The 27,697-nt window shown below is 43.0% G+C and overlaps 1 protein-coding gene and 1 pseudogene across 2 annotated transcripts in view; one reads left to right on the plus strand and one right to left on the minus strand.

The window, feature by feature from the left end:
• The window catches only part of ZC3H7A (zinc finger CCCH-type containing 7A), a 38,429-nt gene that overhangs the window by 901 nt on the left and 9,831 nt on the right, over positions 1 to 27,697 (plus strand). Inside the window, exons 1-17 of one of the 2 annotated variants that reach the window (XM_044935769.2) lie at positions 10,470 to 10,814; positions 10,964 to 11,065; positions 11,838 to 11,877; positions 14,186 to 14,383; positions 15,130 to 15,288; positions 15,521 to 15,601; positions 15,695 to 15,733; positions 16,594 to 16,627; positions 17,238 to 17,521; positions 18,984 to 19,191; positions 20,264 to 20,328; positions 20,875 to 21,061; positions 22,110 to 22,271; positions 25,496 to 25,692; positions 25,966 to 26,066; positions 26,718 to 26,899; positions 27,307 to 27,383. In XM_044935769.2, coding sequence (XP_044791704.2) covers positions 10,998 to 11,065; positions 11,838 to 11,877; positions 14,186 to 14,383; positions 15,130 to 15,288; positions 15,521 to 15,601; positions 15,695 to 15,733; positions 16,594 to 16,627; positions 17,238 to 17,521; positions 18,984 to 19,191; positions 20,264 to 20,328; positions 20,875 to 21,061; positions 22,110 to 22,271; positions 25,496 to 25,692; positions 25,966 to 26,066; positions 26,718 to 26,899; positions 27,307 to 27,383 — 2,082 coding nt within the window. In that variant the 5' untranslated portion in view covers positions 10,470 to 10,814; positions 10,964 to 10,997. Of the gene's footprint in view, positions 1 to 10,469; positions 10,815 to 10,963; positions 11,066 to 11,837; positions 11,878 to 14,185; positions 14,384 to 15,129; positions 15,289 to 15,520; positions 15,602 to 15,694; positions 15,734 to 16,593; positions 16,628 to 17,237; positions 17,522 to 18,983; positions 19,192 to 20,263; positions 20,329 to 20,874; positions 21,062 to 22,109; positions 22,272 to 25,495; positions 25,693 to 25,965; positions 26,067 to 26,717; positions 26,900 to 27,306; positions 27,384 to 27,697 lie in introns of those variants that run through there. The other variant, XM_025275326.3, reaches the window with a different exon arrangement.
• Positions 8,189 to 9,638, minus strand: LOC112581784 (annotated as a pseudogene).

The following is a 27,697-nucleotide window of genomic DNA, read 5'->3' on the forward strand; positions in this document are numbered from 1 at the left end:
CGAGAGGTCGCGCCTTGCACCCTGATTGGGTGAAATTTTCGGGACTTGGGTCTTTCCCCCCAACCCCTTCCTCCGATACGTAGTTGGGTATTTTAAAGGCCAACCGTCAGCCTGAAGTTCGTGTGAGCTGCCCCCGGAAGGTGGCCGCTGACCGCCGGAGCGCTTGCAATGTGGCTTGACCTCCTAGAGATGTCCTCTTCGGTGAAAGAAACACACCTGATTTTAAATCACTTAGGAGAAAACAGTAAAACACCGCCATTCGTCATTTTTTTCCTGCTTAAATCATACAGGTTGAGATGATGTTTCGAACATATTGGGTTAACTTAAATACATTCTTAAAATTAATGTCACTGGTTTCATTTTGCTCTCTCTTCTCCTTTTAACATGGCTACTTGAAAATTTAAAATTAGATATGTGACTGGCATTATATTTCTATTGGACAGCGTTCAGCCAGAGCCTCAGAATGGGGCAGGGGTGATTAGGAGCCTGTGCCATCTGCTTATTTTTTGCTGCTTATGTGATGGCATGTGGCCTCCTTCTCTGCTAGGCTTTCAAGGAATCCCCTGCCTCTTCCTTCTCACCCTCAGCTGGACTGCCCAGCTGATTGCTTAATGAGGATCTTGTCCTAATTTGCAGAATAATTCAAATTAGTGGACGGAATTTTCTTTGCTGAAAAAATGTTTTCCGTCTGCTGTCTACAGGAGTCTGCAAATAGTTTGACTCAGGATCAGACCTTGAGCTGTTGAAGCTGAGTATTTTTTGGGGGGTGGGGTGTATGTTTGTGTGTGTGTGATGCAAAGACCATGTTGATTTTCAGGTCCTCTGCCACCTAAATGCCTTCCTTCAAGTTACCGTGGCTCTTTGTTGGGTGCTCATCACACACTGACCTACACTCTTTTCCCTTCCCAACTGTTAGATACTGTCACTTTTTTCGAGTACAGATGGTGGTTGTCAGATACTGTCCCCTAATTCTTCATTTTGACTAACTGTAAAGCCTGTCAGTTTGGGAGGGTTAAAGCAATGTTAAGTGGGAGAGAATCAATGAGTATACAATCTCAGGTCCAGTAATGGCGACTGTGGCTGTTGGCGAGTTGTGAGCCTTCCAGTAAAGGACCAGGTAGAACAGAAGGTGTCTGTATTCTGTTGCCTTGGTTACTCTAGAATGACTTTCAAGAGAAGGTATAATGTGTGGGGATTTGATTTCCAGACAATATCTTGAAGTGTGTGTGTGTGTTAGTGAAAATACTTTTTCTCCAAAATCTTAGGATTGAAAGTGAAATTTGTGTTTTCTAAAATGTGAAATGTTTACAAATCATCAGAAAAACTTTAGATAGTATTTTTAGGGTGGAGAAATAAGAATATATTCATCCAGAAGTTTAAAATATAGACTTGTTCCAAATATCAATTTAAAAAATTTAATTCACATACACGCGCGCACACACAATAGAAGCATATTAAGTGAGGTGAGAATTTCCTTTGATGCAAAGAAACAGGGTCATTTATCCTTACCAGGTTTTGCCCAAATAAGAAGTTTGCTTTTTAATTTTGTTATGAGTTTAGCGATGTGTTGTTTAGTTAACTAATTACTATTAATTTCACATACTGTGAAGCCTTGGGAACCAGATAATGGATACAGTAATAAAAGGCAGAAATTTTTCTGTTGCACAAATGAGAAAGTGGAACCTTTGTATTTTATTAGAATACGTGAGTCTGGAGCAGGGTAGTAATCTGGCAGTTCAGCACACCTTTGCAGTCCTGGGCATGTCACTGACCCAGGGCCTGGGTGCCCCTGGGCAAGCTGTCTGCAAGATTTTTTGTCTTTCTTGTCCATTCCTCCCATACAGGATTCCTGTGTCAGGCGAGATGTTCCCAGGGCCTTAGGAGGCCTGGGCCCCGAAAGGGCTACCTGGCACATGTTATATCTGAGAGATCTGAGAGCAAGTTCAAAGTGAACAGCTGGGGGTGGGGTGGGGAGAGGGGTTGGGGGTGGAGTAAAAGTGTGAAATTTCCTCCCTGCTGTTGTTTAGCACAGCCTTTATCTTGGGGCTTTCATTTTCTGTAGAAGGGGCAAACTGTCTCATAAGTGTATCCAGGAGGAGATTTCCCTGTTCCAAGAAGGTGCCAGAACATCTATAATAACGTTTCCCTCCCTGGTTTGTGGTCTCTGTGGGATGTAATGTGTCCACCTGCTTCTCTAAGTGTTGAGCCGGGGTGACAGGGAACAGTTACTTTAACTACTTTGTGTGTTGTTTGCGGCTTGACCCAGAGAGGCTTGAGTCTGAGGGCCGCATTGACTGCAGGCTGATGATTATAATTTTTCACTTGCAGCTTAGGAATGCCTTTTAAGGCAAAAATTCAGGCACTGTGCTGCACATTCCCTGGGGCACCTTCTCTGGTCCTGCGTGAGGATGTCTTGGAAGTACGGCTGTTTAATAATATTTATTCCTCTTTCTAAACACATGATGTCCTGGGCGGAGCCTATTTCCACTCGCCACTTGGCCCTGGAGTGCTGTCCTAAAATTCCCTGTGTCCACACCATCGACCCCCTCTGCTTCTCTGAGTTGCTTTAAATTTCATCCCTTGCCGACGTCATCCTGTGTGCCTGAGTGTGCAGAGGGCTGTATTTATTCGGTTCTCTTGAGTGGCACTGAAGTGCCCACCTGTCTGTGGCAGCTGCGTGTGTCTTTCAGAGCCCAGCCCCAGTGCCCTCAGAGCCACGCTGGCCCTCCTGGCAGAGCTCCTTGGATGGGAATTCAGGCCCGGGGCCAGCCCGGGCAGCTGGGCCCCTTCCTGGCTGTGCGATGCTGGCCCAGCCGTGTCACCTCTCTGTGCTTCAGCTTCCTCTCAGTACCTGCCTCTCAGGATTCTTAGGATTAGATGATTTCACCCTCGGAAAGCACTTGGAACAATGCCTGGCATCTAGCCAGAGCCGTCAGTGATTTTCGCTGTGATTTTCGCCTCTGCCGTATATTGTGGTCACATTTCGCTTCCTTGGTGTCTTCTGATAATGGACGCAGGTTCCCAAAGTTACCATGAAAGGCCAGAATTTCACAATTTCGCATTTCATGGTTTAGTTATAGCTGTGTACTAGGCTTCGACTAGTGGGTGTCACCTCACAGGCACAGAATAAATATATATATGAAGAATCATACCGGAGAGCCAGGGTACCTTGCCTTCTGTGAAGCTTCAGAGTGAGTAAGGAACTTAAAATCAGCTGGTTCCAGAGAGGTGATGTATGTTCTAGTTTACAGTTTAGCTAATTAATGAATTGTTGTTGTTCAGTGGCTACCTCGTCTCCGACTCTTCTCAGGCCCCCTGGACTGCAGCACTCCAGGCTCCCCGTCCTCCACCATCGCCCGGAGTTTCTGGCTGATTTTGTTTATTTATTTTTACTGTTCAAAGCTCCCCCCTCACCCTCCCACAACTTCCTTTCCGTTTAAGGAGAAGAGGGTGTGGCTGACTGGCTCTTCGCCTGTTCAGTTCAGTTCAGTTCAGTTCAGTCGCTCAGTCATGTCCGACTCTTTTCGACCCCATGAATTGCAGCACGCCAGGCCTCCCTATCCATCACCATCTCCCGGACTTCACTCAAACTCAGGTCCATCGAGTCAGTGATGCCATCCAGCCATCTCATCCTCTGGCGTCCCCTTTTCCTCCTGCCCCCAATCCCTCCCAGCATCAGAGTCTTTTCCAATGAGTCAACTCTTCTCATGAGGTGGCCAAAGTTCTGGAGTTTCAGCTTTAGCATTATTCCTTCCAAAGAAATCCCAGGGCTGATCTCCTTCAGAATGGACTGGTTGGATCTCCTTGCAGTCCAAGGGACTCTCAAGAGTCTTCTCCAACACCACAGTTCAAAAGCATCAATTCTTCGGTGCTCAGCTTTTTCACAGTCCAACTCTCGCATCCATACATGACCACAGGAAAAACCATAGCCTTGACTAGACGGACCTTTGTTGGCAAAGTAATATGTCTCTGCTTTTCAACATGCTATCTAGGTTGGTCATAACTTTTCTTCCAAGGAGTAAGCGTCTTTTAATTTCATGGCTGCAGTCACCATCTGCAGTGATTTTGGAGCCCAAAAAGATAAAGTCTGACACTGTTTCCACTGTTTCCCCATTTATTTCCCATGAAGTGTTGGGACCAGATGCCATGATCTTCGTTTTCTGAGTGTTTAGCTTTAAGCCAACTTTTTCACTCTCCTCTTTCACTTTCATCAAGAGGCTTTTTAGTTCCTCTTCATTTTCTGCCATAGGGTGGTGTCATCTGCATATCTGAGGTTATTGATATTTCTCCCTGCAGTCTCTTTCAGGAGTGACTTAGGGTTTCAGGTTTTTCCTCTGTTGCTGTCCTGTTGATTCCCACCCTATTGATTCACTCCCTTGTTTGCTCCCTAAGGATGTGGGATCCCCCTCAGCCTGCTCCGCTGGCGTCTGGTCACTTCCGCTTTGGCCCTGTCCTTTGGTTTATCATGCCTGCCTTGACTGAACCCCTGTCCCGGGGACTTTGAATGGAGTGTTCTGTTTACACTCGGCCACTTCATTCATTCTTCGCTCAGGTTGTCATTGACCTGGACCCAGGGAGTGTGAGGTGATCGCAGCCAAGAAAGACAGGGGGTCTCCTGGCAGGGAGTGATGGGGGAGACAGCCTCTAAAGCTGACCGTGAAGCCCACACTCAGGGCTGAGAGGAGCCAGCTCAGGGCAGATCTGAGAAGGGTGTCGTGGGCAGAGGGAACTGCATGCATGAGCTCCCGGAAGCGTGGAGCCCTTGACTCACCCCAGGGACCCACAGGAAGAGGAACAGCATGACCCAGGCCGGGTGAGGGTGGCGTCGCCGTCAGGAGTCTAGATTTGGTTCTGGAGGAGTTTAAGTGGACCGTGATACCCAACTTGTGTTTTTAAAGAGCATTCCTTTCAGTGTAGTGTGGGGACGGGGTTGGGGAGGGACAGTGGCGAGCTCGGGGGCCCAGAGCAGAGGTGAGGGAGGAGGGAATTGCGACACCCCCGTGACTGGGGCTGGGGTGGCACAGGAGGCCTGACGTGCTCAGATTTGGGGTGCCTGGCATGTATTTTTGACAGTGTCACCGACAGATGCTTTGCCGGTAGATTAGTTGGATGTGGTGAGAGAAAGGTTTCTAGTTTGAGCAGTTGGCCAGGAGGTGATTTCAGTACTGAGAAGGGCAGAGTTAGGCTTGGGAGGACGAGGGTATAACATTAGGGGCCTTCCAGTTAGAAATGCTGAGTAAAGGTCACACACTGGCCCAGAATTTTCTATGGGTCTTAAACATGTCAGTGTAGGATAGATAGCCTTTTTGTAAATGGCATTTGGACACCTGTTAGCTATTTGCGAGGGAATATGTGTGTGTATATATATATATCACTCCTTAGAGTAAACCGGTGCATCCGGTTTAAGGAAAAAAAAATTTTTTTTTAATGAAACATTGAGACTACTAGACGAAAACGTGGAGAGTTATTTCATAATCTCAGAGTGGTGCAGGCAGTTCTTTCTTTCTTTAAATAATTTTACTTCTTTATTTATTTTAGCAGTATTCACTGCTGCTAGGCCTTTTCTCCAGTTGCAGCGAGCAGGGGCTGCGCTAGTTGCGGTGCATGGGCTTCTCGTGGCGGCTTCTTTTGTTGCAGAGCCCAGGCTTGAAGGCGTGCGGGCTTCAATAACTGTGGTGTGTGGGCTCAGTAGTTGTGGCACACGGGCTTAGTTGTTCCGTGGCATGTGGGATCTTCCCAGATCAGGAATCAAACCCTTGTCGCCTGCTTGACAGCCGTTCTTAACTACTGAGCCGTCAGGGAAGCCCAGGCACTTCTGATAATGTCAAAATCCAGAAGCCATAAAAGAAAGTATTGAGCTACTTAAAAATAAGACTTTTGTTGTCAAAAAGTATCATAACCAACATCAAATGTTTGACATCACGTTGGGGAAAATAATAACAACATCACAAAGGACTGCTTTCCTCAACACTTCCATGAATCAGAACCGCTCAGCCTGGAAGAAAAATGCATGAAGGAAATGAAGCAACAGTTCACAGAAAAGGAAGTACAAACGGCTCTTAAATCTTAAAAGATGTTCAGCTTCACTGATGATAGGAAGACCGAAACAAACAAAGCCCAGCCACAGCTGCCAAACTGTTTGTCAGCTCCCTGACGGCAGTGGAAACGTCCGATGATTTCTTGTGCGCGGGTGGCAGGTAGGGTCATTTGGTAAAACTTGGCAGTAGCTGGCAAAATAAAGAAATGCACCTACCCTTCATTCTTTGGAAATTCTTTGACGATACGCGCATATGAAATGTCCTGTGTACCTGCTGAACTTTTAAAGCCTAGAAACCACCACAATGTCCTAGGGGCCTGGTGACGTTCCGGTGCAGCCATATCACGGGGCACGCTGCAAGGCTGTTAATGCAGCTTGATATGTGCTGACGTGGACTGACCTTCAAGACGAGGTGCCAGTCAAGAAAAGTAAGGTGCGGACACGTGTTAGAAGCCCCAGTTTGTATAAAAAATAGCGTATCCACAGGATATTTTTAACTTTTTATTTTGAAATAATTACATACTCACAGTATAATGCGAAAGTCATATATTGACTCCCACAAACCCTTCGTCTGCGTCCCCCAGTGGTGCCGTCTTGCCTACCTGAAGTGCCGTAGCCAAGCCAGGAAACCGACACCTGTATAATACCATTAACTAGACTACAGACCTTACTCAGCTCTTCATTCACGTGTGTGTGTGTTTCTGGGCAGTTTTATCCCACGTGTAGATTCATGTAACCACCTCTGTAGGCCAGGCACAGCTTTGTTCACAGAGTGTCTTCGTCAGGATGCTCAGCAGATCTGTGTCAATGATGTTCTGTTGATCGATTGCCCTCAGAGGGCACACAAGTGGCTGAATGATCGAGCTGGGAAGGCGATTTTCCTTTTCACTTTCATGGTATTTTAAAGGGCTGCTTTCTGGACAGTGGGTGGTGTCCGGACATCCAAGTAGAATGACCAGGTAGAAGGTATCTGTGAGCTCTGCCAGGGGATGGACACGGGCATTGTCGGGCCCTCGATGAGAATATTTCACATCTGGGTGGGGCAGGGGGTTCCTGAGGGGAGAGAGTGGGGGGGCACAGGGAGAGGGGTTCTGGTGCCCCCCAGGGCCCTCACGTTTAGAGGTCAGCTGGAGGTGAAGCCCCCTGCCTCCGCTGAATTTGAAGAGAAGTGGTTGTTGGATTAACTTTATCAAGTTCTCCTTCACTTTAAAACTGAGTCTGGATTCTGTTGACTGGATCCCAAAATAAGATGGTGTGGAAAGCCTTTATTGTTTTATTTTAAAATGAGATGTCAGGAGAGGCTTCATTTCACAGGTAAAACTAACTACGGTGGGAAAAAATCCGAACAGCGATTGCCCTGGGTGCGGGGTAGGGGAGGACTGGCTGGAGAAGGGGCCCGAGGGAACTTCTGGAGTGAAGGCAGTGGGGTGTCTCAAGGCCAGGGTCTGGGTTACACGAATGTATCGTTTGTCAAAACCTGCCTTAACGTATGTGCGTTTTACCTTAAAAACTGCAAACAGATGTTGAACTCCACATAATGCTGAGGTGTTTCGTGGTGAGTTATAATTGATGTCTGTAGCTCACTTTGCAGTTTACAAAATTGTGTTGGTGGATGGACGGAGGGTGGGCAGACGTCATTAAGGATGGGCAGATGTAATACATATACCAAAATATTAATTGTAAGATATAGGTAGTATAGAGATATATGGTATTGATGGTAAAAAAAAAATTTTTTTCTGGGTGTATAAAATTTTTCATAACAAAATTTAGGGGAAAATTCTACAGAACACGGAATGCTGTGTCATATTATATTTAAATGTCAGCTCATGCTCTGTTCCCCGGTCTTTAAACATTTGAAAGTGGCATGGCGTTTCCTGCTGTTAAGAATCTACATCTTACTTTCTCTTAATCGCTGGCTTGAGTCATCAGCTCTTTCTCTGCTGCCCTTTGTCCTTAAGAGGGCAAAGGTTCAAGGTTTTCGAGCACTTCCTGGGGAAGCAGCTCTAAGGCTCTTATCTTGGCGGATTATCCTAACCCCAGAGTCCCTTCTGAGTCCACAGATTTGCTTTTTTTGTTGTTGTTGTTACATAAATGAACCCATTTATTATAGGCTAGGCAACGTTATCAAATGGTGGTGCTTCTCCTGGTCCTTCAGCTCCGTAGTCTTCTTCCTGATGCAGCCTTGACTGTGACGGCAGAGGTGGTGGTGAAGGTCCAGGCACCACCAGCTGCTGTTCTCACACAGGAACCGCAGTGCCGAGTGCCCACGGCTCGTCTCTTCTTGGTTTTGCCACAGAAGGAGCAGGTGTGCTTGGCACGCTGGCTGGTGTCAGTTTTCTTCCTCGTCTTCCTGAGGCATCATGACGGGTCCCGTGTTTGCCCACGATTCTGACCTTGTTGGTGCGTTTCACCAGGTAGCCGCCACCTAGGTCTGAGCCCAAGAGCCAGGTTTACTTCTCAGGTGAACCTCAGACTAATTCCGCAGCTCGCCAGGCAAGGGTGGGGAGAGGCCCGTTGTTCACTGAGGAGAGGAGAGGCTTCTTGCCTGCAGCTTCTTTTCTTTCATCCCAGTCACTCTGGCCTGACCACCCTGGGCCCCCAAGTGCAGCCCTGGGTGCCTTTGAGCTCCAAGGTTCTGACTCTGCCTTAAGATAAAGAAGAAAACCTCGAGTGGCCCCGGAAGGGCTCAGAAGCCACATAGGCTTCTTTGAATACTTTCTTTTTCCAGAGGTCATTTATTCACAAGATTAAAAAAAAAATGTTTTTTAAAGGTTTGCTGTGAAGAGACTCTGTCTTACCCTCTCCCAGCCCCCAGGTTTCCCTCACTGCTGTTGCTTCTGTAAATCCATCTGGAGCTATCTCGTCTATGGCTCGTGCTCAGTTGCCTCAGCCGTGTCTGACTCTTCATGACCCCATGGACTGTAGCCCGCCAGGCTCCTCTGTCCATGGCATTTCCCAGGCAAGGATATTGAAGTGGGTTGCCATTTCCTTCTCCAGGGGATCTTCCCTACCCAGGGATCGCACCCATGTCTCTGGCATTGCAGGTGGATTCTTTACTGCTAAGCTACCAGGGAAGCATGAAAGTTGTTGAGAATGTAGAGTAAAAGTTCTCATCACAAGGAAAAAAAAATATTTTTATATTCTTTTAATTTTGTGTTTATGTGAAGTGATGGATGTTCACTAAGCCTGTTATGGTAATCATTTCATGAGGTTTTTATGTTAGATCATTGTGTTCTATACCTTAACCTTACACAGTGCTATATTTAGTGGTATCTCAATAAAACTGAAAGGGGGAAGAAAAGGAAAAAGCCTTAGCACCAGTTCCCAGGTTTCAGGGCACTCCAGCCTCCATCCCACTCTACACTTTGAAAAACTTGCATAACACATGGTAAGCAGTAATGAAACTAAAACAATTCAGTTATGTATACTTGAAACATGGGTGCAGATCCATAGTTTTCGTGACACGACGTCCTCTTAGAATTAACTCTCAGGAGTCCTCGTCCAAGGGTGACTGTGTGGACCCCCCAACCCCTCCCCACCCTACCGGGGAGCATTTAACAATATCTGGAGATACTGGTTTGTCACATCTGAGGGGAGTCATGCTGCTGACAGTTAGTGGGCAGAGGTCAGGAAGCTGCTAGCATCCCACGGCACACAGGACAGCTCTCCATGCTAGAGAGTTTGTGTCATTATTCAGTCACTCTTTGCGACCCTGTAGACTGCAGCACGCCAGGCTTCCCTGTCCTTCACTGTCTCCCAGAGTTTGCTCAAATTCATGTCCTTTGAGTTGGTGATGCCATCTAACCGTCTCATCTTCTTTCGTCCCCTTCTCCTTTTGCCTTCAATCTTTCCCAGCATCAGGGTCTTTCCCAACAAGTCAGCTCTTCACATCCGGCCAGAGTATTGGAGCTTCAGCATCAGCATCAGTCCTTCCAGTGAATATTCAGGGTTGATTTCTTTTAGGATTGACTGGTTTGATCTCCTTGCAGTCCAAAGGACTCGCAAGAGTCTTCTCCAACACCTCAGTTCAAAAGCATCAATTCTTCGGTGCTCAGCTTTCTTTATGGTCCAACTCTCACATCTATACATGAGTACTAGAAAATCATAGCAAAGTGTATGTCTTTGTAGGCAAAGTGATGTCTCTGCTTTTTAATATGCTGTCTGGGTTTGTCCCCGAATGGCTGAGATTGAGTGACCCTGGTTTAGGATGCTGAGAGGTGATGTTTTATCCCATTTCCCTTCTCTGTGGTTCTCCTGTAGCTTTCTGGAAAATACTTCATGAACAATGGCCAGTCAGGGTAAATACCCCCGGTGTTGACATCAACCTGAGTTACATTTAAGGTAAACCCTTACCGTCTAGAAAATTCTGATTAAAGTAACTTCACTTAGATCCTCATTCTATCAGTTGTATCAACAAGGATTGTTTCAAAAGTCTGTGTAACAGAGTATGGATCAGGCTTAGACTCTGCTCATAAGGAAGTCAAAATCCCTCAGAGGCAAGCGGATATGAAACCTTTTTGCTCCTGGAAGGTTTCCAGAAGCAAAACAAGGCCAGGACTGTTCTCACAGCTGCTTCCGCGTGCGTGGAGACAGGCCAGAAACAAAACCTGCAGTTGAAGGAGGGTAGATGAGAGGGGGAGAGAGAGGTGACTTGTACATGGGGATTGTTTAGAAGGGGCCTGCCGAATCTGCCTGGCTGTTCAACGTGGAGCAGGCAGAATGTGGACACCCTCTGCTCGAGGCACATGAGACAACGGGGACCACGGGCCCAGCTCAGGTGGTGTCCTCAGCCTCAAAGACCCTAGTCAAGCCGGAGGAGATGGATGCGTCCACAGTTAATTGTGCAACATGACCTTGGTCCTGAGTGTTTTAATTGGGGTCCAGGAGCCCCCTGCCTTGTGTAACTTGTTGCCTGTTTCTTTCCAGGTTTCTCCTTTAGAAAGTGGATGTGTGGGATAACATGTCCAGTGTGTCCGAGGAGAGAAGAAAAAGGCAGCAGAACATTAAGGAAGGACTACAGTTTATACAGTAAGGGCTCCCTGCATGCCTGTGTCCTCGCCACATACAGTTCCGTTTTGCTGTGGCTCTGCATTTAGGAGGGGATGGGATACTTTTAGTCCTATTCACTTGGGTTAGAAATCGGATATTTTTGTCCCAGCAATGCTTTCTGCTCCCGAAACATCAGTCCCTTTGTGTTGCAAGGTGGATCTTGCCGTCACCGATATTTCAGGGTTAAAATCCTGACTTATCTCCCAGAATGTTCGATGGAGGAATTTGAACCTAGTTTCACTCTGATGAGGGAAAGTCAACGTCGGTCAGCACCCAGGGCTTTTGTGGTCACACTCCTTCTGTTGAGAAGCCCGGTCTCCAACTGGCCTTCGTGACGCACGAAGTGACAGGACCACAGCCCGGGTGGCCATGTCCAGGCAGAAAGACTTCTTTGTCCCTCCTGGGAAGGGGATATTCTTAACCTCTGTTCTGCAGTGAATTGGAACAAGTAGAACTAGTGGTTCTGTACTATTTTAAAACTTTTTCGGCATTTGAAGAATTAGGCCCTCTGTTAGTAGAAGTAGATTTGAAAGGTAAATGTTACCCTAAAGAAAATACAAAAGAATAGTTTTAGATTTTTTTTTGTGACTACAGTTATATGTGAATCAGGGTCATAGAGGACAAGTAGGTCTTTCAAATGTACTTTGAACCAGTGATGAGCTAATGAGAAGCCCAGTTTTAGGGTCACTTCTGGATGAACAAATTCTGACAGGGACCTGATCATCAAAATTAACTGGTTTCTTCTTCTTAGGTCACCGCTGTCGTATCCAGGAACACAGGAACAATATGCGGTAAGGAAAAAATCTGTTTGAAAGTAGCTTGTGAACGGTCACATGTAGCCTGGCTTGGCAAACCCCAATGCGGCCCTCTGTCTGTTTTTGTAAATAAAGTTTTATTGGAACACAGCCATGCTCATTTGCGGGTGTGTTATCCAGCTGCTTTCATGACATGGTTGAGAGAGACTGTATGGCTCACAAAGCCTCAAATCCTTACTGTCTGGGTATTTACAGGAAAAGTTTGTCAACTCGTGTATATAAGATAAGGTTAGTTTTTTCCGGCATACTTGGATAGTTGTGTATTTTCTTTCCTCTGTTAATGTAGTTTTGAAGTAATTTCTTTTGAGTCCCTTGACAATTACTTTTAGCCTTTCATTTCAGGAAGAATGAGAGGGACAGATTATGAATGAGAGGGACAGAGTATCTTCTGGTTTTTCTTTAGCAGAGAAATTGTCACAGTAAAAGGGTGGCTGGGTAATCAAATGAAAGAGCTGGAGATGAATTGAGTTAGAGAGAAAGCCCAGTTGACTAGGCCTAGAACTAAAGATGCTCATCTCTGCAGACCATTAGTTCCCTGTGGCTTTGTGTCTCTGCGGGTTTTGGTGTTTCTGAACGTCGCTCCTTTCTCTCTGCCTCCCTCCCTCTCTGTTCATTTCAGCCTCTTCCTTCCTTTTCTCCAAACAGACGTAGAACTGTAAAGTTATGAGAGCTAGCAATCATGTGGAGCAGTCCTTTGATTTTACAGATGGGCACTCGGGGCCCAGAGAGGGGAACCAGCCTGTCTCTCAAGTCACCTCAGTCATTAAAGATCGATCTGGACAGTTTCCTTTGTCACTTTCATCAGCTTAGACGTGAATTCATGAAACGAGATGAAGAGCTGCATGTTTATCTGCTCTGTTGATAGGAAAGGATTACTTATTTATTTAATTTATTTTGGGGGCTGCACTGGGTCTTCATTGCGGTGCACAGACTCTCTAGTTGAGGTGCACAAGCTTAGTTGCTCCGAGGCATGTGGGATCTAGTTCCATGACCAGGGATCGAACTGGTGTCCCCTTCATTGGAAGGCAGTTTCTTAACCCCTGGGCCACCAGGAAAGTCCCAGAAAGGGACTTTTAAAAATCTTAAAGCAATGATAGTAATCCTGAAGGAAACTCAAAGAACATTTGCCCTTACCAAAAGAATATGTGTACTAAAAGCAATAAAAAAAAGATTTGACATCCCCTGGAAGAAAAACTATGACCAACCTAGACAGCATATTAAAAAGCAGAAACATTACTTTGCTGACACAGGTCCGTCTAGTCAAAGCTATGGTTTTTCCAGTGGTCTTGTATGGATGTGAGAGTTGGACCGTAAAGAAAGCTGAGCACTGAAGAATTGATGCTTTTGAACTGTGGTGTTGGAGAAGACTCTTGAGAGTCCTCTGGACTGTAAGGAGATCAAACCAGTCAGTCCTAAAGGAAATCAGTCCTGAATATTCATTGGAAGGACTGATGCTGAAGCTGAAACTCCAATACTTTGGCCACCTGATGCGAAGAACTGGCTCGTTGGAAAAGACCCTGATGCTGGGAAGGATTGAAGGCAGGAGAAGGGGATGACAGAGGATGAGATGGTTGGATGGCATCACCGGTTTGATGGACATGAGTTTGAGCAAGCTCCGGGAGTATTGGTGATGGACAGGGAGGCCTGGCATGCTGCAGTCCGTGGGGTTGCAAAGAGTCGGACACGACTGAGCGACTGAACTGAACTGAACCCCCTAAATCAGTAAGCCACCTGAACATTTACAAAAGAAGAAATACAAATGGTCCATTAAAATGTGAAGAAGTTCAACCTTGCTGGTAATCAGATATGCAAATAAGTAAAGGTTACCGTTTTCCCCCTAGAAATCGGTAGATTTTACGTGTGCATGCTCACTCACGTGTGTACACATGTTGGCAGGGGTGCTCTCAAGCAAGCCACTATACGCATTCATCGTTACTGCCTTTTTTGGAAAACAATAATAAATACCAGTTAGAAGCCTTAAAATGCTCATTCTACTTGTAGGAATTTATCCTCGGCACAGAGTTGGCGATGTCAACAAATATTGACAGGCTGCTTTTGCAGCACTTTTCTTAATTGAGTTTTTTCTTGGGAAAAGCAAGCAGGAGGAAACTCGAGCTGAGATAGTAGTGACCTGGCCTAGATTTCATAATTTCTTACAATAGTGCTTGTTGCTCTGTCAAATTATTTCCTCTGAAGTTTTAGATACAGAAATTAAAATTTGCTTGCACTCTGACTTGTTCCTTAAAGAGTTTCAAGGGGTAACATTCTTTTTATTTTTTTTAAGGTATATTTACATGCTCTTGTGAGAAATCTTTTTAATGAAGGAAATGATGTTTATCGCGAACGTGATTGGAACCACTCTATAAGTCAGTATTCAGAAGCTTTGAGTATAGCTGATTATGCAAAGTCTGAAGAAATTTTAATCCCTAAAGAAATCATTGAAAAACTATATATAAATCGTATTGCTTGCTATTCCAATATGGTGAGTTGTGACTTGTAAAGCAGTGTTTCTGAAGAGAAAAAAAGATTTTCAATAACCTAGTACATTAGCAAAAGTCAGCTTTCTAATTTCAATTTATAGGAAAGATGTATTAGCTGCTTTAGAGAGGCCTCAAGCTTTGAAAAATCAGTTTTGGCCAAATACTTAGGAATTTTTAAAAATAATTTGTTTTTTAGATACTGGTCCTTGGAGATACCCTTTTGAGTATGGCTTTGGGGGAGGGGGGGTATCTGCTCTTAAAAAAAAAAACAAGTCAGCCGGGGAAGATACAGGTATTCTACAGATGGGTGTATCAGGTATCTCTACTGACAGTTTCTCCTTATGTTTCTCTTAGGAGTTATTTTTATTTTTTAATTAAAAAAAAGGAGTAGTGAGCCTTCAAAAGAATTAACACAACCTCTTCACTTATCTAAACTTAAAAAGTAGTACTTTCATGTTGTTACAGTTTTCATATAGACATTCACACTTAGGACCTCAGCTATACCTGGACAGCTTTCTTTCTTGAAGATCTGGGGTCTTGTATGGCCAAAGGTCTGGGTGGTGGGTACATAGGTAGCCATGATATTCTTTCTACTTTTCTGTGTTTGAAATTTCATAATGAAAATAGTTTTTAAAAGACAAATAAAAACCATTACCAATCCATTTGAGAGGAGAATCTGAATTTGTTTGTGTTTGCATCATTGCAAGACATGAATTGATTGCTAACTTTATTTGGTCTCACTCACCAGGGTTTCCATGATAAAGTTTTAGAAGACTGTGATACAGTCCTCAGTTTAAATGCCAGTAACTACAAAGCTCTGTATCGGAAATCTAAGGCTCTAAGTGAGTTAGGAAGATTCAGAGAGGCTTATGATGCTGTAGCAAAGTGCTCCTTGGCAGTGCCTCAGGTATGGTATTTATGTTCTAATTCATTTGTTTACATTCTAGCCATTTTATTGCTTCTATGTAGATGAATGGCATCAAAAAGTTATGTTTTCCAGCCAGCCGTCCACCTGCAGCTGGGAATAATTGCCCATAAAGCAAGTGTCTTGACAAGGATAAATAGACCTGTTTTGTCCCTTCACCTCTACGGTTAGTAAATATAACCCTCCGTTAATTGTATATTCTGACTTTTTTCAGGATGAACATGTAATAAAACTAACTCAAGAACTAGCTCAGAAATTGGGATTTAAAATAAGAAAAGCATATGTTAGAGCCGAGGTAAGCTAGAGTTCTCGCCATAAGGTATTTTCATTTTGTTTTGTAACTTGGAGTCAGTTCTGGTTTTAAATTAGCATCTTAATTTTCTTTCAGCTCTCACTAAAATCACTTCCTGGGGATGGGGCTACAAAGGTAAGGTTATTACTCTTGTAAGAATCATAATTTTGAAAAAAGAAAAGATAGAAGTATTAGCAGTTCTGCTTTTAATATTTTTGGGTTTTGTTTATTTTTGAGACCTTTTTATTCCTCATACACCTAAGTGGCCAGAGCTTCCTGCCCTATGAAAAGAAAACAAACATCTCCAGTCATATCTTTTACTCTCAATCAGCATTTCCTGAAGGCCCATGGAGCATTTTACAGGATGTTCATAGAAGTTAGGTGTTGTTAGAAAAAGTGGGTTGCGGCCACATACTAATTTTAGAAGTCATTGGGTTAAACACAACTAACAAGATTTATCTTTTTTAAAGATAAGTCTTCTTAGAGCTGTTAGGAGGTCGCTGTGAGTTGGGGAGGGTGGAGTGGCTACACGGGTCCCTCTGGAACTGGAAGGCTCCTGAATATCCTTGGAGAAATACTAAGCCACACGAAATGAGTGGCAAGAGGCCCGCACTGTTTAATCCTACGTATTACAAAGGTTGGGCTTCCCAGCCAGGTGGCCTGCCAATGCAGGAGATGCAAGAAATGCAGGTTCAATCCCTGGGTCAGGAAGATCCTGAAAAGGAAATGGAACCCTATTCTGGAATTCTTGCCTGGGAAATTCCATGGACAGAGGAGCCTGGTTGGCTACAGTCCATGGGTCACAGAGAGTCAGACATGACTGGGCATGCACTGGACTGGCCATTACAAAGGTTTATACATTGTTTGTCTCTGTCTTAATTGGAAGGAGGTCAAATGTGAGAATCGGCATTGCTTTCTTAGAGTGAGTTTTATAGCTTGCTTTCTAGTCTAGAATCCTGAAAATACTATGATCTATTATTTGGTTCAATTTCTAGGCTTTGAACTGTTCTGTGGAGGATATCGAACCAGGTATGTTTTCACATACGTCCTCTTAATCTGAAGTGCCAGCCTTGGGGACTTCCCTGGTGGTCCAGTGGTTAAAACTGCACGCTTCCAATGCAGAGAGTGCAGGTTTGACCCTGGTCAGGGAACTAAGATCCCGCATGCCTCACTGCAGACCAAAAAAAAAGAAAAGTGCCAGCCTCAGATGTTATGTACATTATAGTGTTGTCAGTTAGGATTGCTGGGTCATTAGTATTAAAACAAGAGTAATTTCAGAAACCACCTCTGTGCCTCTGGCTGTGTCAGTAGTGACTGATGGTACTGACTGTCATCGAGCAGTTGTTCGGTGTCCACCGTGGCGTCACCACCCTCTAGTAGCCCCACCCAAAAGGAGTCCAGGCATTTTGAGAAAGGAGGAAGCATTTTCACAAGTGAATATATCTGTTCCTGAGCAAAACAAACTCTTTTTTTAGAATTGCTTTTACTCTTTTTGAATTGCTTTCACTGTTGTATCTCTCTGTTTATAATTGCTTTCATATTTTCACCTTGCTCTTCATTTTCTCTGTTATTGGCTATTAACACTAGTATTACATAAATACACTGAAAATAAGTGAGTGCATGTCCATTCATGTTACAGATTTATTAACTCCAAGGCAAGAAGCACTTTCTGTTGTTTCTATACCCGCATCCAGTTTTTCTCACCAAGTTGGAAATGAGCTGGCTTCAGTTTCTATTATGCCCTTAACTTCTGTTTTGCCACTGCAAGTGGAAGAGAGTTCTCTACCATCGACAGTGTTGGCAAATGGGGGGAAGATCCCCTTCGGCACACCGGAGGCGTTTTTAGATGATGGAGACATGGTCCTCGGAGATGAAATAGACGATCTCCTGGATTCTGCACCTGAAGCCAATGAAACCGTCATGGTAAATTTCAGTCTGACTCCTCCTCAAAACCTGACTACCCCCCCCCCACTTTTTAAAAAATGGTGATATAACCTGCTAGATATTTTCAGTATTGACTGTAGGCTAAACTTAGGCTTTCTTGAAAGTTACTTTTGTCCTTTTCCAGTGGTAACTGGCTAATTTTGTCATTTTTTAAATTAAAAAAACAGAACATGCTAGGAATCACATGTTATGGGAAAGGGAAATTTAACTCCCTGGCAAAAAATAGACATTTGGCGTGTAAGGCAAAATGAATCGATGGATTAAGGATTTCTCATTCCTTAAGGATGATTCTCCTATAGCTATATAACCATAAAGCAAACTCGGGTCCACAGGCCAGATCTGGCCCGCTGCCTCTTTTGTATGGCCCGAACACTAAGACTGGTTTTGAGATTTTTACATGGCTGGAAGAAAGAGAAAAGAAGAAGAATGTTTTAAGATAACATGAAAATATCTCATGACACTGCAGTAACAGAGTTGAGTAGTTGCACCAGAGACCGTGTAATCCACAAAGCCTACAATGTTAATAGGGCTGTATTAATATCCAGCCCTTTATAGAAAAGTTCACTGATTCTTGCTGTGAAGTATATTAAGATAGTGGCAGCAGTGATACTAGAATGATGATGTGGAGAGGGAAACTCAGAGCTGGTTTCCAGGGAGAGTAAAACCAGTGATGTCCTTGTGGAGCTGACAAAGAGCAGGTGTAAAAGGCAGACAGACGATGGGGAATGCAGGTGGGGGGAGTTGGTTCCTTCCACTTTGATCTGAAGCAGGTTATTTCACCTCTCAGTCCCTCGGTTTCCTCATCTGTATGGTGACAGTCCTTGCAGGATGCACCTCAGAGGGTTAAGAGGATTAAATGGATGGTATATCCTGCCTTTTATAGAAAAGTTCGCTGACTCCTGCAGTGAAGTATATTAAAATAGTGGAAGGTATTTTAATTGATACAGGAGGCTCTCGAAAAATTGTCGCTGTGTCGGGGAGGGGCAAGGCATCGTTCCATTTGTTCTCATGAGGCTGTACATTGACATCTCCAAAAAGATGGTCCCCAGTTCTCCAGGCTGCTCCAGCTCCCTTCTCTCAACCACCCTTCCTTCTGCCCTGGCCCCATACACGCCCTCATGGATCCTCTTTGAGGAAACCTTCTGGTTGGCTCAGAGCAGGGAATGTTAGCAACCCTAGGAAGCTTGGAAAATGAAGCAGGGACTTCTCATTTGGGTCACAGTGATATTAGAAGTCACATCTCCAGACTTTTTAAAAAGTGGGCTGGAGAAGAAGTCAGCTCTGTCGCTTCGATTCTGCCATCTTGGTTATGACTTCAACTTTGTTACCTAACAAAATCACCCAGTGGACTAATTCGTTCTTATGTGCTGGTATTAAAAGCAGTTTGGCTAGCTTGGGACAGAGTTTCATGGACTTAAATCCGGTCTTGTTTCCTCCCCAGCCGTCAGCCTTAGTCAGAGGCCCTCTCCCAACTGCCAGCGTTGGCCCGAGCGTCCCCTTCTCTGCGGCGTCTCTTTTGGGCGCCTTGCCCATCGGGGCGAGGTACGCGCCCGCGCCCTCCTTCTCGGAGCTGTATCCACCTTTGACTTCGTCCTTAGAAGATTTCTGTTCTTCTTTAAATTCATTTTCAATGAGTGAATCCAAACGAGGTAAGACTCGAGCTGCTTATGTAAACGGTTACAGTTCATTTTCTAAAAAAGACAGTCTGTTTAACTAACACTAGGTAGTTGGTACTTGAGTTATTTTCGTTGTAGCTGAAAATACACTGTAGCTCTAAAACCTGAAGCTTCCTGTTTTAAATTCACCTGGACTTAACTGTGCCATTGTGGAGGTCAAGAAGCAAAGGCCTGAGAGTAGGAGTGCATGTGGTACTGTTTGTTTTAATAAGATAACTTGTTAAGGTGGGTGTCTGTTGTTTGGGGGGGCGTGAAATGACTTTTAATGTTTTCTCTAGAAAAGGGATAACCCCCTCTTAAAGGGTCTTAAAGACAGGTTATCCTTTTAAATTCTGAACTAGGCAATACTTAATTAAGACTAATTTAAAATCAGTGTTTCGAATGATAATAGAACCATGTATTTTTGGCTTCATCCATAGCAAACCATGGTGCTTTACTTTGGCAAGGGATTGCTGAGGTTTGGGCCTGACTCCTGTTTTTGTAATCCTAGGCTTAATGTATCCTTTAAGTAGCCACAAGAAAAATCTTCATATTTTTGTCAGGCATCATTACAGTTAAATGAATCAACGTCAAAATAATTGATTTAAAGATTGGCAACTGAACAAATGAAAATTTGTGGAAAACAGAGGGCAGAGAGAAAGTAATTGAGTGGTAGACTAAGAGAAAGAAATTGAACCCGACTGATTCTCTTAATGTTTTGATGAGTTTCTGCTTCATACTTTCAAAAGAGAATCCTTTCCCCTTTTTAATATGAATTATCTTCTTAGTCTTTTTAACATTCCCATTTGATAGGCCCTGCCTTAGCTCATGTCTCTGAAAAATTGCTTTTTATTGAAATTTGTTTGTCTAAGGATTATTTATGTCCTTGGTTTCTGGAGGAGAGGAGAGACTCCATAGCCCTCTTTGGGTGTCAATAATGAGCAAGAAAACTTCTCAGAACTGGGAGGGGAAATAAGGTGGGAAGCCATAGTGAGCTGCTAAGCCCTGATGTTCTTATTACATGATTAGAATGAAAAGGTCTGTTGAAGTTTTTTTATTATTTTAGATCTGTCCACCTCAACTTCTAGAGAGGGAACAGCGCTTAACAACAGTAATTCTTCCCTTTTACTTGTAAGTGCCACTTCCTCTTTTGTAACTTCGTCGCTTAAATTGCAAATAGGTCTTTTACTTAAGTAACTGAGTTATTTGAATGAACGGTACCAGCTCCCTGGAATTTTGTGTGTGCTGTGGGAAAGAGTGCTAAAATAAGACTCTTCTGGAACATCCAGTAATAAGTGCTCTGTGTTTAAGGCTGGATCTGTCATGGCAAATTAATCAACAGTTTAAGAGGCTTTAGCGCAGTGTGAATGACGAAGAATTGCAAGATCAGGGCATGAAAACCCTGTTGGCTGATGAAGCAGAACAATTACCCATCGCTTATAACAACTCATGGAGCATCCCAAAATGTGGGGGAGGGGCCTAGAGACCCCAAAGACAGGAAAATGTAGAAGGAAATGGTTTTTAAATAGAAACGTAGTAAGGACAGGATAGTCCTATGTCTAGTCTGTGCAGAATGTCTCATTTTTCAGATGCGTTTGTTTTCTTCTTTAGTGATAGTGCAATATTTGTTGGCTGTTTTTTGTTTTTTTGTTTTTTGTTTTCTTATGCTTCTTGCAGATGAATGGACCAGGCAGTCTGTTTGCTTCTGAGAGTTTCCTGGGAATTTCAAGTCACCCTCGGAATGACTTCGGAAACTTTTTTGGAAGTGCAGTAACTAAACCCACTTCTTCAGTGACCCCAAGACATCCCCTTGAAGGAACCCATGAACTGAGACAAGCTTGCCAGATCTGTTTCGTAAAATCAGGTCAGGACCAAACCAAGGAGCTAGTCAATAACCTGAGAGTTCTTAGGAATTTGTAAATCTAAGTGGAAACACCAACTGTTGTGACTCTTGCATCTTTTTTTGAGTTCTTTCTAAAGAAGCAGCAATCATTGATTAGGAGCCTTTAGAGTCTAATAGGATAAGTCTCGGTTCTTCTTTGATATAATTTTATGTATAGAATCATTTGGAATAGAACGTTGACCTGATTTTGAAAGTTCTTTGTATTTTAAGCATATGTTTAAGAATGTGAACATTTTCAAATAGAGTGAGAACTAGAAAAAAAAGCATTTTAAGACCAGCATGTGATACAGTGTTTGTGAAAATTAGAGTACTTTCTGTTGGGTTATTTCATATCTTTACCCCTAAGTCAAGTGATACAAACACAGTTTACTCTAAACGGGGCCCAAATTCATTTTCTTTCTTAGTTTATTTAAGCACATGCTTTACCTTTACTCAGTTGGTAAAGAATCCGCCTGCAATGCAGGAGATCCTGGTTCGATTCCTGGATTGGGAAGAACTGCTGGAGAAGGGATAGGCTACCCATTCCAGTATTCTTGGGCTTCCCTCATGGCTCAGCTGGTAAAGAATCCGCCTGCAATGTGGGAGACCTGGATTCGATCCCTGGGTTGGGAAGATCCCCTGGAGAAGGGAAAGGCTACCCACTCCAGTATTCTGACCTGGAGAATTCATGGACTATAGAGTCCATGGGGTCACAAAGAGTTGGACATGACTGAGCGACTTTCACTTTCACTTTACCTTTAGAAGCCATTAGAATTCTTATTCTAATAATTAAATAAGGGTTATATCTTGGGAGCACTGGTGTTTTTGTTCTGATCTTTGTGTTTTGTCTGACAGCACAAAAGACAAAAATTACTTTCCCTAGCTTGTTTATACTTGGGGGTTATGAAAGGACTTTTTCATGGGAATTTAATAATCATTATTCAGTTGTTCACATCTGCTTATAACTGTGCCTGTAAAATGAAACGATACTTCTTGTGCATATGAACAATCCTTTTAATATCTTTTTCAGGCCCTAAGCTAATGGATTTCACTTATCATGCTAATCTAGACCATAAATGTAAGAAAGATATTTTAATTGGTAGGATAAAGAATGTAGAAGATAAGTCATGGAAAAAAATACGTCCAAGACCGACAAAAACAAATTATGAAGGACCTTATTATATATGTAAAGGTATGTGCTATAATTACTTAATTGGTGTACCATGGCCTAACTGAGAAACAATTTGCTACTTTTATTGCAGTGGTCCCAGTATTACTGTTACTAAAAATGTTTAGAGTTAACAGCAAATTCCTTGGTTTGAAAGATTAGTATTTTTTTGTATTATTTTTACCTTTGCTTTTAATTTGCTGTCTAGTGGGTATTTAATAGTTATTTATTGAAATAGGGGTTTTACCAGGTTTTAAAGAGAAAACTGTCTCAAACTTTGGGTTCTCTGACATAGTCTAAACAGAATCAGAACACTGAACTAAGGTTTTGATAATGTTACTCTTTTAATACATGTTTGAGAGAAACATAGTGGTTTCATTTTGTCAGACCGCTCCACCTAAATGAGCTTTCAGTCAATTAGGTTGCTCAGTCATAGTCTGACTCTGCTACCCCATGGCCTACAGCACTCTAGGCTTCCCTGCCCATCACCAACTCCTGGAATTTGCTCAGACTCATGTCCACTGAGTTGGTGATGCCACCCAACCATCCCAACCTCTGTTGTCCCCTTTTCCTTCTGCCTTCAATCCTTTCCAGCATCAGGGTCTTTTCCAGTGAGTCAGTTCTTCACATTAGGTGGCCAAAGTATTGGAGCTTCAGCTTCAGCATATTCCTTCCAATGAATATTCAGGAAATGAGCTTTGAATGTCCATAAATGATAGAATGAGAAAGACTAGAGATCTCTTCAAGAAAATTAGAGATACCAAGGGAACATTTCATGCAAAGATGGGCTCAATAAAGGACAGAAATGGTATGGACCTAACAGAAGCAGAAGATATTAAGAAAAGGTGGCAAGAATACACAGAAGAACTGTACAAAAAGATCTTCATAACCCAGATAATCACGATAGTGTGATCATTCACCTAGAGCCAGACATCCTGGAATGTGAAGTCAAATGGGCCTTAGGAAGCATCACTACGAGCAAAGCTAGTGGAGGTGATGGAATTCCAGTTGAGCTATTTCAAATCTTGAAAGATGATGCTGTGAAAGTGCTGCACTCAATATGCCAGCAAATTTGGAAAACTCAGCAGTGGCCACAGGACTGGAAAAGGTCAGTTTTCATTCCAATCCCAAAGAAAGGCAATGCCAAAGAATGCTCAAACTACCACACAATTGCACTCATCTCACATGCTAGTAAGCTAATGCTCAAAATTCTCCAAGCCAGGCTTCAGCAATACATGAACCGTGAACTTCCAGATGTTCAAGCTGGTTTTAGAAAAGGCAGAGGAACCAGAGATCAAATTGCCAACATCTGTTGGATCATCGAAAAAGCAAGAGGGTTCCAGAAAAACATCTATTTCTGCTTTATTGACTATGCCAAAGCCTTTGACTGTGTGGATCACAATAAACTGTGGAAAATTCTGAAAGAGAGGGAAATACCAGACCATCTGATCTGCCTCTTGAGAAATCTGTATGCAGGTCAGGAAGCAACAGTTAGAAATGGACATGGAACAACAGACTGGTTCCAAATAGGAAAAGGAGTACATTAAGGCTGTATATTGTCACCCTGTTTATTTAACTTACATGCAGAGTACATCATGAGAAATGCTGGGCTGGAAGAAGCACAAGCTGGAATCAAGATTGCCGGGAGAAATATCAATAACCTCAGATATGCAGATGATACCACCCTTATGGCAGAAAGTGAAGAAGAACTAAAGAGCCTCTTGATGAAAGTGAAAGAGGAGAGCATAAAAGTTGGCTTAAAGCTCAACATTCAGAAAACAAAGATCATGGCATCCGGTCCCATCACTTCATGGCAAATAGATGGAGAAACACTGGAAACAGTGTCAGAGTTTATTTTTCTGGGCTCCAAAATCACTGCAGATGGTAATTGCAGCCATGAAATTAAAAGACACTTACTCCTTGGGAGAAAAGTTATGACCAACCTAGACAGCATTTTCAAAAGCAGAGACATTACTTTGCCAACAGATGTCCATCTAGTCAAGGCTATGGTTTTTCCAGTGATCATGTATGATTGTGAGAGTTGGACTATAAAGAAAGCTGAGCGCTGAAGAATTGATGCTTTTGAACTGTGGTGCTGGAGAAGACTCTTGAGAGTCCCTTGGACTGCAACGAGATCCAGCCAGTCCATTCTGAAGGAAATCAGTCCTGAATATTCATTGGAAGCACTGATGTTGAAGCTGAAACTCCAGTCCTTTGGCCACCTGATGCAAAGAGCTGATTCATTTGCAAAGACCCTGATGCTGGGAAAGATTGAAGGCAGGAGAAAGGGATGACACAGGATGAGGTGGTTGGATGGCATCACTGACTCAATGGACATCAGTTTGAGTAAACTCGGGGAGTTGGTGATGGACAGGGAGGCCTGGCGTGCTGCAGTCCATGGGGTCTCAAGGAGTTGGACACGACTGAGTGACTGAACTGAAATGATTTTTTAAACTTAAGTGGTGAACATGCAAACATCAGAGCTTTTTTTGCCCTGTCTGAAATAAAAGTAATTTAGAATTGTGCTGCTATTTTTTGTTTGTTCGTTTGTTTGTTTGTTTTAAGAGTCAATACCATTGGGACTTCCCTGGTGGCTCAGATTGGTAAAGAATCTCCCTGCAATTCGGGAGACCCAGGTTCAATCCTGGGGCAAGAAGATCCCCTGGAGAAGGGGATGTCTACCCACTCTGGTATTCTTGCCTGGAGAATTCCATGAGCCTGGCAGGCTACAGTCCACGGGGTCGCAAAGAGTCAGACACAGCTGAGCAACTAACACTTTGATGCTTTCAATACACCATTCCTGCATAGTAATATGTGTACCATGGTTTGAAGCTATCCATTAATTGTTACAAAAATGTAAACAATGCCCTTAGTGTGTTTAATATTCATTAGCTTTGAAAACACAGTGGCCCATGCTTTAAATGTCTTTTAATTCCCTGTCTCCCCCCTAGTGTTTTTTTTTTATTTTGTTTGAAAATCTATTATTTTTTTTTCCTTTTTCAGAGGATAGTTACTTTACAATGTTGCGTTAGTTTCTGCTTTACAGCAAAGTGAATCAGCCACACGTATACATACATCCCTTCTTCCTTGGATTTTCCTCCCATTTAGGTCACCACAGAGCATTGAGTAGAATTCCCTGTGCTATACAGTCGGTTGTCATTAATTACCTGTTTTATTCATATTAGTATATGCATGCCAATCCCAATCTCCTAATCCATCCCACCTCTGTTAATTTCCTGTCTTTCTAGATGTTGCTGCTGAGGAGGAATGTAGATATTCAGGCCACTGCACATTTGCTTATTGCCAGGAGGAGATAGATGTCTGGACGCTGGAGCGGAAGGGGGCATTCAGCAGAGAGGCTTTCTTTGGTGGCAATGGAAAGATCAGCTTTACCGTGTTCAGACTGTTCCAGGAGCATCTTGGAGAATTTATATTCCTTTGTGAGGTACTGTCTCCAAGTCTTCTTTCGACTGTGAAACAGGTGGTGGTTTCTGACCCAGAAGTATCAAGTGCTTCGCTCTGGTCCTGCTGTATGCTAAAGCATTTGCTTAGCAATGGTAGCCACTGTTACTATCCAAAAGAATAACATTAAGACATCCTATTTGCTGAGTGTTAATTGACATATGCTTGTAATGTGTAAGTATGAACGTCATCAGCATCACACAAAAGCTATCATCTTGTAATACATTTTTACGATAATTCTTCTTCTCTGTTTCAGAAATGTTTTGATCATAAGCCTAGAATGATAAGTAAAAGAAACAAAGATAATTCTACTTCTTGTTCTCATCCGGTTACAAAGCATGAATTTGAAGACAATAAGTATGTTGGTATTTTCTAATATTTTTAGACAAAATTAATCCTCTTTTTAGATACCAATAAAACCAGAGTAGTATCTTCCCAGGCGTTCCCCTCTCCTTTTGTTGTTGTTTTGAAACATGGTGACTGTTTTTAAACAGCTAATAGGTTTTGCTGAGAATTTTAAAATGAATTATTAAGATTTAATACAGAAAAGCAATACTGATTTATAGCTTCTCAGGACATGGATTTAGGTATTTTAATATAGCCTAACATAATTATCCTCTCCTCTCCCCAATTAATCCTACAGTTGCATACAGTGATTTGTTTTTTTCTGATAAAGATTTAAAATGTATTTTCAGTCTAGAATTTTACATTTTGTATGTGTATATGGGCTTCCTGGTCGCTCAGATGGTAAAAAAATCCACCGTAATGCAGGAGACATGGGTTTGATCCCTGGATTGGGAAGATCTGCTGGAAAAGGGAATGACAACCCACTCTAGTGTTCTTGCCTGAGTATCCCATGGATAAGAGCCTGGCGGGCTACAGTCTATCGACTCGCAAAGAGTCAGACATGACCGAGCGGTTAAGCACACGCACACACACATGTATATACATTTTTTTAAAAAAGCTATGGTAGAACAGAAGTAAAATGTCACTCCATTTTCCTCGTAGGTGCCTTGTCCACATTTTGCGAGAGACAACAGTAAAGTATTCGAAAATACGTTCTTTTCATGGCCAGTGTCAGCTTGATTTATGCCGACATGAGGTTCGATATGGCTGTTTAAGGGAAGACGAATGCTTTTATGCACATAGTCTTGTAGAATTGAAAGTCTGGATATTGCAAAATGAAACAGGTAGGTTTGTGCGAGATTGAGACACGTCCCCTCAAGAGCAGTCAGGGTTTACGAAATGGTATCGAAGACCTTCTCCATCAGTCTGGTGTGGCAGCACTGTAGATTTTATCCTGAGTCTTAAACCTGAGTTACTTCATCTTTCAAGTGGCCTATTTTGAATGTAGTCTCGTATAAGCAATTGCTGATACAAGTTCATGTATGCAGTACGGATTTGTGAGGAAGAAAGATTCTTCGGAAGGCACCAAGAGCTGTATTTGTAAAGATTCCATTTCAAAAGAGTAGTATGATATTCCTCCTTGGTGACAGATTATGCCAAATGGGGGTAAAGCATTGAGTCTGACTGTGCCTAGACAGGTGGCCTGGTATTGCGTTAAGATCCTTAAAAAAAAGTCTTTGGCATTTCTCAGGTATCTCACATGATGATATTGCCCAGGAATCTAAACGATATTGGCAAAATTTGGAAGCAAACGTACCTGGAGCTCAGGTATGTTTTTCCTTTATCCTTTCTGCATTTGGGATCTTTTCTGGAATCGCCTGGTGAATGTTAGTAGTTGGCAGATGCAGTTTATACTTCCATACAATGCAGTAACTCTCTTTTCTTGAGTTTATTGAGTTAAATGGGAAAAAAAATTGTGTAAATGTGAAAAAAAATTTCTGAATTTTAGTTGATTATCATTAAGATAAAAAAAAAACAAAAAACTAGGCATCTCATAGCACCTGCCAGGAATACAGGTTAGGGAATTCCCTGGTGGTCCAGTGCTTAGGACTCGGCGACTCCACTGCAGGGCCATGGGTTTG

Source organism: Bubalus bubalis, chromosome 24 (genome assembly GCF_019923935.1).
Source record: "Bubalus bubalis isolate 160015118507 breed Murrah chromosome 24, NDDB_SH_1, whole genome shotgun sequence".
Classification (NCBI taxonomy): domain Eukaryota; kingdom Metazoa; phylum Chordata; class Mammalia; order Artiodactyla; family Bovidae; genus Bubalus; species Bubalus bubalis.